At 55.4% G+C, this 11,814-nt stretch overlaps 1 protein-coding gene across 1 annotated transcript; it reads left to right on the top strand.

The window, feature by feature from the left end:
- The first annotated feature begins 7,319 nt into the window (after positions 1-7,319).
- On the top strand, positions 7,320-10,154 carry DL89DRAFT_272688 (sulfate permease). Its single transcript, XM_040889006.1, has 4 exons — positions 7,320-8,488; positions 8,523-9,246; positions 9,318-9,997; positions 10,049-10,154. Exons 1-4 carry the CDS (start codon positions 7,785-7,787, stop codon positions 10,071-10,073), a joined length of 2,133 nt encoding a protein of 710 aa, XP_040739174.1. The 5' UTR covers positions 7,320-7,784; the 3' UTR covers positions 10,074-10,154.
- Positions 10,155-11,814: the final 1,660 nt, after the last annotated feature.

Here is an 11,814-nt window from a genome sequence, read left to right as displayed (position 1 = left end):
TACGCGACGGCTCGTCTGGTGCGATCAGCGGCAGAACCGCCACCTGGTCCTCGTAGATCCGCAGGAGCGCGCACCGCCCAGCCGGATCCACCCGCAGGTCGCACGTCTGGTGGTCGTTGAACGACTTGGGCTTCAGCGTCTCGTGCTCGTAGTAGTGAATCGACTCCGTTACCAGCGTCTTGCGTGCTCGCCTCAAATGATACCAGCGACATCTTTGCCTCTGAAAACGACAGCAAAAGGCTGTCGATGCCGCGCCGCCCGCGCGTCCCGCACCGAACTGCTTTCATGTCCTTGATTGCCCCGTTCAGGCTCCACTGCCCGACCAGATGCAGCTGCGGCACTTTGCTGTCACCCGGATCGCCGCCCCTGCCCCCGCGTCGCGCGCCGCCTGTGATCATCGGGAAGTCAAACTACAACCCTCCTCCAAACTGTTAGGTGCCGTCCAAAACCCCCCTCACCTTCAACATCTCTGTATGCTAGTGCTTACCTCCTCTGCTTTCGCGCTCCGGTGCATGTATTCGTCGCTGGGAACGTCTCGGCTGCTTTCATCATTGCTGCCATACTGTCCCTGCCGCCGCTTGACGAATTCTACCTCGTAGAGCTCCAGCACATTGCCGGCGTGCCAAGACCAACTCCGTCTTGCCGCCCCCGTGAAACTCAGGCTGACCGGACCGGTCCACTGAGCTCGCCGGCAGTATTTCCCGACAGTATGTGAACATTGGCTCTGACATTTGGACAGAAAACTACTTCGATTGGTGTAATTAAAAGGGGAGGTTTGAATGCAAGAAAGAGGTTCAAAGTTTGGGCTTTTGCCATTGCCTGGTTGCTTTTTGTCTGGCCAAAAAAAATAGATCACTGAATTTTTTTGTCCCAGCCTTGAGAGGTGTTATGGGAAGGGGTTTCTTCACCTGTGATCCTTGTTGATAGTAAGCCGATTAGATAAAAAAAACCACCTTGCTTCTCTTCCCACCATCCAGCTTCGTTGCCACCCCTTACGTTTCCTCCATGAATTCGCTCACATTCCGGTACAGCGCGCGCCTGCTGCGTCCGGCAGTAGTCCGGACCCAGACGCTCTACCCTCGCATGCTGCACTCATCAAACCGCCGCCAGTCGGACCCCAAAAATACCGCTCCCGATCTCGAGTCCATGCGCGGCGAAGCCGAGGGCGTTGCTCCCGAAGTCTCCACATACGCAATCGGTGCCACCGTGTTCTTCATCGGCGGCCTCTCCTACTATCTCTACAGCGAATACCACCATGCTATCTCCCGCTACCTGCCATGGTCCGCGCACCCGCCGCTGAGAGCGAGCCGACTGCTGAGAGCAAAGAGGCAAAGCGCATGAGCCGCTTGCGCAACAGGCTTGTTCCCAAGTCAACCATGTCGGCGATGGAGCAGGTGAACTGGGCGTGGACCCACCCGGGCTTGTACGCCACGGGATCCAACATGCATGGTCTGGTGGATCCGCTGCATCCTGGATCGGGCGTCGGCCTGAGGACCGCGGTTCCCGGACTCGATGGAAAGCTGATTAAAGATGCAGTCTTCTCGGAGACCCACGCGGCAGCCGTGGGACTCGCAGGGCAGCCTCTACCAGTGGGGCACGGCTTTACCGGCAGTATGGCGCCGCACCAGCCACTTCTAACCCGCACCGACGCCAAGATCACCGCCCTGGCAGCCACCACCGACTACATTGTCACGCTCGATAAGGACAGCCGCGTGAAGGTCCTGCGCGGCACGCATTCCAGCGAAGTCACCGAGAAGGCACTAGAGTTTGAGCCCAAGCTTGGCTGGCGCGAGAATGTCACCAGCATATCTGCTGGCGCCAACCACCTGGTTGTAGCTACGAGCTACGGCAACGTCTACACCTGTGCGCTAACCACTCAGGGCAATGACCGGTCGCAACTGGGCCACACTGCCGCGCCCCAGCCATTCACGCTACGCAGGCTCGACAGCGACAGGAAATTCGCCTCAGTTGCATGTGGCGCCCACCACACTCTGCTGCTTACAGACGATGGTGAGGTATTTGGTTGCGGCGCCAATGATTTCGGCCAGCTGGCTATGGGCGACTTTGCCAAAGGCACCACGACCGTTACCAAGCCGACGCCGCTCGCCAGCCTGTGGGCAAGCGGCCGCTTCGATGCAACAATGGCTCGCGCCGAGAAAATCGCGGCTGGCGCACATGCCTCGTATGTTGTGACTCGTTCCAACGACGCCGTGCAGCTCCTGGCTTGCGGCAACGGCATCAATGGGCAGCTCGGCAACGGCACATTGCCGCATATGCAGGGCCGGTTCACTAAAATCCAGGCGCTCTCCGACCACCAGGAATTCGACAGTATCACGCAGACCCGCAGACCCATCGCCATTCGCACACTGTCGGCTGCCAATGACCACGTCGTGGCTGTGCGCGACAACCAGACGAATGTCGCTGAGGACAAGTCGGGCAGCTCGGTCAGCAAGACGCCGGTATTTGGATATGATGTGATGGCATGGGGCGGAAACGCCAATGGCGAGTGCATTCCGGGGCGCAAGCATAGGTTTGCCGAGCCCGTCCATCTGCCACCTTTGTTTGCAACAAAGGTTGATGGCAAGACAGAGTCGAACAATGCCGTTCGCTTGCAGGCCGCGCCTCGCCAGTGGGTTTCTGCAAACAGCTTTGCTAATGTCCAGCAGGGCTCGGTGTCGGGAAAGCTCCTTGTCGAGCAAGCGTTTGTTGCTGGCCACGATGTCACTGCTGCTTTCCTGAAACCGGCAAACTAAATTGTGCTTTAATTGCTGAACGCTCGATGTCACTTCACATATCAACATAGAAAAGTGCCAGCCTAAGCGGGATACTGGCAGTATATACAGCAATCCGGCTCGCAGGGCTCTACTTTTAAGCAAGCTGGTGGTTGGACCCTGTCACCGCTGAGCATGATACCCTAGTGATATGGAATCCAAATGTTAATAAATGAGACGAGTTCAATCTTGCACAGAATGCGACTGTTTTCAAGATACAAAACGACAGCAAATCTGGCTATGGCATTGCAGTGGACATTGGCAGTTATTGACTGTATCAAGCAGGCACATCATTCTGGTGTAAGAAGAAGCTGCAGCTAGTACCGACGACGCGTCAACGATGGCTTGAAATCAACTGGGTGCGACTCCTCCGTAGCCTCGTCGTCCTCTTTCCAGATCTTAATGGTCTTATCTGCCTCTCCAGTAATAAGCCGGAACCCAGTGCGATCAAATGTTGAGCAAAAGATTCCTGCCTCGCTGTCAAGCGACCCGGGTTGGGCTACGGTCTCTGTTTCCTGGAAGCAATATGCAGACTTCCAGTCCCAGAAGCGCATCGATCCATTATCGGCTCCCGAGAACACTACCCCGTCGTGGTTGACCGACAGAGTGTTGACGATCGAGTTGTGCCCCTCAAAGTTTTGCACGAAATCGCCCCTAGGACACCGCCACTGCTTGATATTATCTGAGCTGCCGCTCAGGAACCCAAACTCAGTTGGGTGCAGGGCCAGGGCACGCACAGACTTCTTGTGGTGCGTCAGCGTAGCCATCGACTTTCCCGCCGCTAGGTCCCACAGCTTCACAGTTGAGTCCATCGATCCCGAGATAATCTGCGGATCCGCCTCTTGACACTGCAATGCCGAGACGGTCGAGGTGTGGCCCGACAAGAGGTGCACTTGCCGGCGCGTGCGCATGTCCCACACCCGAGCCACCGAGTCACGTCCGCCGGTAACCAAAAGGTCCAGTGTTGGGTGCAGGGCCATGGAATATATGCCAGACAGATGTCCGTTGTACTGGCGCACAACCTTGTTCGTCTCAAGGTCCCAGCATTTGACTTGCTTGTCCTCGCCACATGAGAACAAGTAAGGGTGCCGGGCCGACACAACCAGTCCACGCACTGGTGAGATATGCCCAGTCAGTGTCAACTTCAGTGTACCGGATGCTAGGTCCCAAATCTTGATAGTACGGTCAACGGATCCCGACGCAAACCATTTGTTTCCGGGCTCAACCGCCAGAGCACGCACCCAGCCAATGTGTCCACTAATCACGCGCATGAGCTTCCACGGTGCATGCCATGTAGGGCGCACAGGCTCATAGGCGCGCTTGCGGACAATCTGCTGGCCTGGTGGTGGCGGCAAGCTGTCGACTTGCGCTTTGGCAGCCGCTGCCAGTACCAAGTCGCGCGTCGGTTTCTTCGGCTTCTTTGATTTTGACTTTAAATGCCTCCCAGATAGCCCATCCAGTACCTTTTGCACATCGTCCTCAACGTCCGTAGTAAGCGATCCAAGCAAGCGCTGTTCGCCAGCAGCTGTAAGGAGCTTCTGTCCTGGCCTGCTATTAGCTAGTGGCAAGCCTCCACTTGGCTGTTCTGAACCTTCCAACGTGCTTTGCTGCTGCTGCTGCTGCTGCTCCTGGGTAAGCATGCCGTGTGGAAGTTCGCGCGATGCAAGGTACTCGGCCCTATACCGGGTCGAGACACCAATCTTTTGTGCCTGCGCTGTACCCTCGGCCTTACTGTTGGTGGATCCGTTGAATAGCGCGTGCGTTGATTTAACAGTTTGCTGCGTGAGCAAATCCAGCACGGAATCCATATTGTCAGCGGCACTTGCCATTGGTGTTGAAAAAAGAATAGAAAATACTGAGGTGATGGAGTGGTTAGCTGGTGAATCCAATGTTTTCGGACTCGGCAGCATCAATATCTTATTTTTTGTACATACGTGCATTCCTGTGAATTTATGGTTGCACGTGATTTATATTAATGAGATCTGAATCGCTGAGCAGACCATGCTTGAAACAGTGCTCCCAATTATTTTCTGGACCTCTTAGAGCACAGCCATCTCCCTCAGCGCCTATATGCTGGCCGTAAAATGTTTTTTAATTAATGGGCTATATGTCCGCATATAGTTGTCACCAGCGGTCAATGTAATACCCAAGTATTTCAAAGCTCTTGTCCACTGATGATGGCGCACGCCCTGTGTAGATTGACGAATTGCAACGCCATACATAATAAGGAATGTGAGGTGCCACAGTAGCACACGAAAAATTATCTTCGCCGCTGCCTGCCCTTTAATGGATAGTCGTCCGAGCATGCAAAGTTTGCTACCAACGCACGCTTTCCTTGTTCGTTTTGTTTCCTTTCCTTTTCCATTTTGATATAGCCCATTCAAAATCATATCAAAGGATATCCGCTTTCCCACATGCCACCTACATGCTGACGATGTCCATGGCGATTGACCAAGCGAAAGATAACCCCTTCAACCCGCTCCTCCACACGCCGATCGCCTCTGGCGGATCAGGCACCAAAGAGCTGTACAGCCCCATTGCGTTTGATATCCTACTATCCCTGAATGCACTCAGCATCGTCAGCAGTATCCTCAGCATCACAATCCTCATATTTCTGCGCAAACGTCACCATGGGTATAAACAGAGGTGGAGTGCACAGCCGATCTCGCAGCGCGTAATCATGCTGGCATCTATCATCGATATTCTGTATAGTGGGTTCAGGATATACAACATGGCCATCAGTCAATCGAATACACGCAGCGACAGCGAGCAAAACTGCCAGGCCGCTATGTTTGGCATGACATTCTTTGCGCTGTTGTCTGTGTTCACTCGGGCATTGTTGAGTGTCCATGTGCATATGGTCGTTGTGTACAGAGTTAGTCGTGCAGTAGCTTACGAGACGAGATTCATGGTAAGCGCTTTTTTTGTAGCACTGGCGCTGGCTTTATTACCGCTGACCAGATATTCGTACGCGTGGATCACGTTCGATCCGACTCTAGGCTCTGGCCACTGTTCATATTTTTCTCTGGAATCGGTCCCGCGCGATTACGCAGCACATTCAATGCCAGAGGATGAGGCGAGACGGGCTGTTGTTTCTGGGCTGCTGTGGTGCTGGGCCACTTATTTCGCCTGGGTCGCTTTAACTGTCGCTTACTGCATCATGGTTGTAGCCGTAGTGATCTGGCGCCTGTGGAGCGACCGCCAGCGGACATCTCGGCTGATCTCTCAGCACCAGCAGATGATTGATACACAGCATGAACGTGAAATGCCCGAGCCGCATCCAGATGAGCTTGAGAGCAAGGGATCCGATGGCGCAGAGTACATGCTGGTATTTGCACGATGGGGCGCCGAGCGGCGTGAACTCTGGGCATTGGCGAACAAGGTTCTCCGGCGAGTTGCCCAGTTCCCTGCCACCATCATCGCCTGCCATACACTGGAGGTTGCCTGGGCTACAACAACGCTAATGCGCATCATGCCGATTCTCCATTCAGGGGTAGCTAAAGGCACAGCCGATCTGAAGCGCCTGTATGTCGCCATGCAGGTGATGCTGGCAATGCAAGGAATTTTCACTCTGTTGGCGCTATGCCTTGAGCCTGATGTCAAGCAACTGGTAGTGAGCTGGTGGATGTCATGGTATGTGAGAAGATCGGAGTCCAAGCGGCGCGTGTCCCAGGCGAGTAGCTTCGCAGCATCTACGCGCACGGGTGGTATGGGCATAGTGCCGCCGCCAGCTGTATTTACACCGCCTACTCTGGAGAATATGCCCTGGGATATTGTTGTGTTTGATTCGGCTGCGTCTGCGCGACATCGCGAGTCTGGCAATATATAAATTTGCAACCTACCAGCTACAGGTCATGGTGCTCCGTGGATGTGGTGTGAATGTATTTTAAAATAGTGTCGAGTACGTTGATGGAGATTTTTGCTGTGTTTCTTGGGTTCCCGCTTCCCATTCGTGCATGATGGAGCTAAATTCTATCTGCATGTCTGGGCACTAGTATCTGCATGTTAGAGTACGGGCTGAGTGCACGAGCACCAGTGAGCAAGCCTCATTCGTCCAAAATGCGTGCATGCTTTCCATTATGACCGCCTCTTTTCGGTGCACCGAACTCATGTGGGTGTGCACTTCACCCCGCATGCACACATGAGCAAAATGGAATGTGGGTTGTAGAAGAAACTGGGCGCCCTTCTATCGTAGACGTCACATGCGCTAAAAAGCGAATTTTGCGCTACTTGCTGTCTGAGCTTACCAATCTCGCTTGTTGCTATTGGAATCCTCAAGCATCACGCTTAACCCTTATGACAGCGAGGGCCGAGCACATCACTTTTGTGTGATGTCATTGCCATGGGTATACATGGTTGTGTTTTTATTCCACAGCAATAACTGCTGCGGGTGGGAGGTTTTTTCTGCTGATACAATCCGCACTAATATTTTGCTGCCCTGGCACTGCCCACCTCAAGTTAAAAATATTGCATATCAAATAATGTGCATGGCGACAATCTGGCCAATTCAGCACACGCCGTTCGTACTTTCCGCCTATGTTTGCTAGTTCCCAAAGAGGGGCCCAATTTGCATCATCTTCCTCTCAATCACGCAATGGCTTATTGACGTTTAGCAGTTTTTTCTTTGCTGGGAGCGGGTGAGGGATGTGTCCTTCCCCAGGTCCATCCTTCCGTTCGTGGTAGAGTCGATCTTTACATAACGTATGGCCTTTTCTATGTGGAAAATGTAGACAAGCACAATCAGACAGGTCACCCAGCGACTGATCTAGGCGGGGTAAAGCAACCAGAGGCGTAAAAAACATATTCTTCACCTCCTGGCCATCGCTGTTCTATATTTGCCTCCCTATAAATTCCGGGTTCTACTGCAGCCAGCAGCCATGTTTCCACGCCTTACTAGCTTTCTTTTCCGCCCAGTCCTGCTATCTGCTAGCGCATAATTAGCATTATCTTCCATTTTCCAGCACCCACTTAATACTAGTGTCTCATCTCTTTGGCAATCCCCGCCCCCTTCCCATGTCCGTCTCCAGCCAGCCGGCTACTGGCCCGACTGTGAACTACGTCGAGCCGCGTGCATCAACCAAGAAGTGGTTGAAGGACAATGTCGTGCCTTCAAAACAATCGTCAGTGGACTATGCCAAGTCGCTGTTCCCGATCATGACCTGGATCTACCGCTACAACTGGACCTGGTTCCTTGGCGATGCAGTTGCTGGCCTTACAGTCGGTGTTGTGGTCATTCCGCAGGGCATGGCCTATGCCAAGCTGGCCCAGCTGCCGCCCGAGTTTGGTCTCTACTCGTCGTTCGTTGGCTGTGCGCTGTACTTTATGTTTGCCACCAGCAAGGACATTACAATCGGGCCTGTTGCTGTGATGTCGACGCTCTTGGGCAACATTTTGACTGACGTACTGCCGCAGCTGCCGCAATATAAAGACACACCTTGGATAATTGCTGGCTGCATGTCAGTGGTTCTAGGCTGCATTGTGACCGCGCTCGGCCTTTTGCGTCTTGGCTTTATTGTTGACTTTATTCCGCTCCCCGCGATTGCTGCGTTCATGACCGGTTCGGCTCTCAACATCGCCATGGGTCAGGTACCGGCCTTGCTGGGAAACAACTCTGTCAAATCGTACAACACACGTGCACCTACGTATCTGGTGTTTGGAAACTTCTTCAAGCACATCAAGTCATGCGACATCAACTCCGCGGTTGGCCTGACCGCGCTGTTCCTCCTCTACCTGATCAGGTGGGGGTGTAAGGGCTGCTGGCAAGCGCTGGCCCCAGAGGGAGCGCCTGTTCTTTTTCCTCAGCACTCTGCGCACAGCATTCGTCATTCTGCTGTACACGCTCATCTCATACCTGGTCAACCGCCACTCGCGCACCAAGCCAAGGTTCTCCATCCTGGGCACCATTCCCAAGGGCTTCCGGCACATGAATGTTCCCCACATCAGCTCGGACATTCTCAGTGCTGTCTCGGGCCATATTCCGGCAGCCATCATCGTGCTGATCATTGAGCATATCTCGATTTCCAAGTCGTTTGGCCGCATCAACAACTACACCATCAACCCGAACCAGGAGCTGATTGCCATCGGTATCACTAACATATGTGGCCCGTTCTTCGGCGCATACCCGGCCACCGGCTCGTTCTCGCGTACCGCCATCAAGGCCAAAGCCGGTGTACGCACGCCGCTCGCTGGAGTGATCACTGCGGTCATGGTTGTGTTTGCCATCTATATCCTGCCCCCGGTCTTCTTCTATATCCCCAACGCCCTGCTGGCTGCTGTCATTATCCACGCTGTCGGCGACCTGATCTCGGGCCCCAAGGCCCTCAGGCAGTTCTGGAAGATCTCGCCCATCGAGTTTTTCATCTTCTGGATAGGCGTCATTGTCTCTGTATTTTCAGGCATTGACAACGGCATCTATGCCTCTGTCGCCGCCTCTGCTGCACTGCTGCTGTTCCGCATTCGCCAAGGCCCAGGGCAAGTTTGTCGGCAAGATCAAGGTCTACGAGCAGAAGCTGCTGAACGAGGACAGCAACGAAAAGTTGACCTGAGTCCCGCAATGCCTTTGTGTCGCTTGACCACTCGGACGGCACCAATCCCTCAGTCAAGCCCACGCCCCCGCCCAGCGGCATCTTCATCTACCGGCTTAACGAGAGCTACCTGTATCCCAACGCTGTGCATTTCACTGACCATATGGTCGAGCAGATCCTTCTCGAGACCCGGCCTGGGGTGGTCAACCCGTACGGCTCTCTCGGAAACCGGCCCTGGAACGACCCAGGACCTCGCCACAAGACCGAGTCCGACATCGACATGTCGAAGCCCGAGCTGCGCGCTGTCATTCTGGACTTCTCTGGTGTCTCCAACGTGGATATCACTTCGGTGCAGAACCTGACCGATGTCCGCCAGCAGCTCGACCGCCATGCCGACTGCAGCGTCTCGTGGCACTTTGCCGGTATCAAGTCGCAGTGGATCCGCCGGTCTCTGATTGCTGCTGGCTTTGGCTCCTCGAAAATCGCCACTCGCACCATCTTCAGTGTTGCCAACAGTGGCTCGGCTCAGGATGCTGACACATCGTTCAGGTCTATTTACGATGAGGAGCGTGGGCCTGGTAGCGAAAAGAAAGGCATCACCGAGAGCGTGGATGGTCTGCACCTTCCTGTGCTCAGCACCGAGTATCCCAACTTCCACATCGACCTCGACGAGGCGCTCAAGGCTGCCGAGGCAGAGCTTTGGTCTGTACGAGACATACTAGTTCCGTTATAATTCTCCAATCCATTGTCCAGGCGCTGTCCACAAGAAATGTGCTAGCCACGTATCTGCTGCCTGAGGGTGATGTGGTGAAAGATATGAACCTGTATGTATCCAAAATTTGTCGAGAATAAATACGCGAAAAAGAAATGTAGTTTGTGTTTAGTACTCGTCATCGATGGCCTCCTGAATCATCTCGATAGCGCGCTCAACACCGGCACGCTCACCGGTAACGGTAACCCAGACGGACTCATCTCCACGCTTGGGCACGGTGACCTCGCAACCCGTGGCATCGCGGATCTTGGCAATGTTCGACCCCTGCTTGCCGATGATCCTGCGGTGCAGGCGGGGCTCAACACGCACGGCGGCCTCAACACCCAGGTCAGCGCCAGCCAGCGACTTGTTGATCATCGCAATAGCTTCGGCCAGCTTGGCCTTCTCACCGCGGCACACCCATTCGGCAGTCAGTCCGCTGAGCTCGTCGCCCAGGTCATGGAACACAACGTCCTTCTCCTCGTCGTCGTCGATGCGGCGCGCCTTGGAGGAGGCAGGCGCTTTGTCGACGCGGACAGCATCGACCTGCACATCAAACTCGTTGCGCACGCGGCGCCACAGTGAGCCGCCGCGACCACCCAGACGCTGGTGCACGGCCAGGGGCACGGTAATCTTCTCTTCCTCGCGCACCAGAGCCAGCATGGCCACCTTGCAGGCCTCGCAGTTCTCGGGCAGACCAGAGATCTTGACGAGGCTGGGGTCCTCGGCGCCAGCCGCGCTCTTGCCGTGCTGCTTCGAGCGGAAGTGGATCTCGACGCTGTGCTCATCCTGCAGCTGCTTCAGATGCGCACCGCCACGGCCGATGATGAAGGCGTGCTGCGACACCGGGATGGACACGGTGATGGTGGTCATGCGCTCGCGCTCCGCAACCAGCTCCTCGATCGCCTGCTTGACCTTGTCCACGATCTCCTTGTCGCCCTTAAGCTTCACCTGGTCGGTGTTCTCGGCTGCACGCGGGAACTGCACGCGGCACGACTTGGGGCCGGCCATGGCCTCGGGGTCGCCGCCAGCCTGCGTCACCAGCTCGCGCACACGGCTGCCACCCGCGCCAATCAGGAAGCGGTGGTGCTTAGAGGGCACATCCAGCACAATGTCTATCTGCGACTCCTGCTCGGCCACAATGGCCTCAATGGCCTCCCGGGCCATCTTGACACCGCCCTTGGTGCCAACCACGGTGATCTCAACCGTCGTCTCGCCCTCCTTAGCATCGGAGATGTCGATGCGCGTCTCGCTCTCGTCCTTGATCTCGTTGATGTGCGAGCCCGCCTTGCCGACAATGTGGGGCAGGAACGTAGCAGGCACGCTGAATGTGATTGTGTGGTTGTGCTCGACCTCGTACTCAGCCAGCTCAAGCAGCTCGCCCTTTGCGCTCTCGACGCCCTTGCGACCACCACGGATGCGGATCTGGTCGGCGCCCAGGGGAGCCCCGTGCTCCTCGTCGTTGTCACGGCGCGACGACGGGAACTGGATACGCACAGCGTACTTCTCCTCGAGCCGCTTGACGTAGCGTCCGCCAGTGCCAATCAGCGAGCGGTGGATGTTGGCTGGAACGCTGATGATCTCCGAGGTCTGGTCAGCAAGGCGCTCGGCGAACTCGAGAATCTCGGCCTTCACCGCAGCCACGTCCTCAGCGGTTCCCTGCAGCTTGACAAGCGCGGGAACACCCGGAGCAGTCTTGTCGGCGATGTCAATCTGCACATCGCGCTCCGAGCGGATGCGCTTGATGTTCTCGCCACCACGGCCAATG

The sequence above is a fragment of the Linderina pennispora genome (assembly GCF_002104995.1).
Source record: "Linderina pennispora strain ATCC 12442 chromosome Unknown DL89scaffold_122, whole genome shotgun sequence".
Taxonomy (NCBI): Eukaryota; Fungi; Kickxellomycota; class Kickxellomycetes; order Kickxellales; family Kickxellaceae; genus Linderina; species Linderina pennispora.
This window is presented reverse-complemented; position numbering and strand designations above follow the sequence as displayed.

Excerpts from the sequence above, each read along its gene's own strand:
- DL89DRAFT_272688 (XM_040889006.1), top strand. The coding sequence starts at position 7,785 with ATGTCCGTCTCCAGCCAGCCGGCTACTGGCCCGACTGTGAACTACGTC. Across the intron at positions 9,247-9,317 it reads TTCGCCAAGGCCCAGGGCAA|TCCCGCAATGCCTTTGTGTC; the intron begins GTTTGTCGGCAA and ends AGTTGACCTGAG. Across the intron at positions 9,998-10,048 it reads GCTGCCGAGGCAGAGCTTTG|GCGCTGTCCACAAGAAATGT; the intron begins GTCTGTACGAGA and ends TCCATTGTCCAG.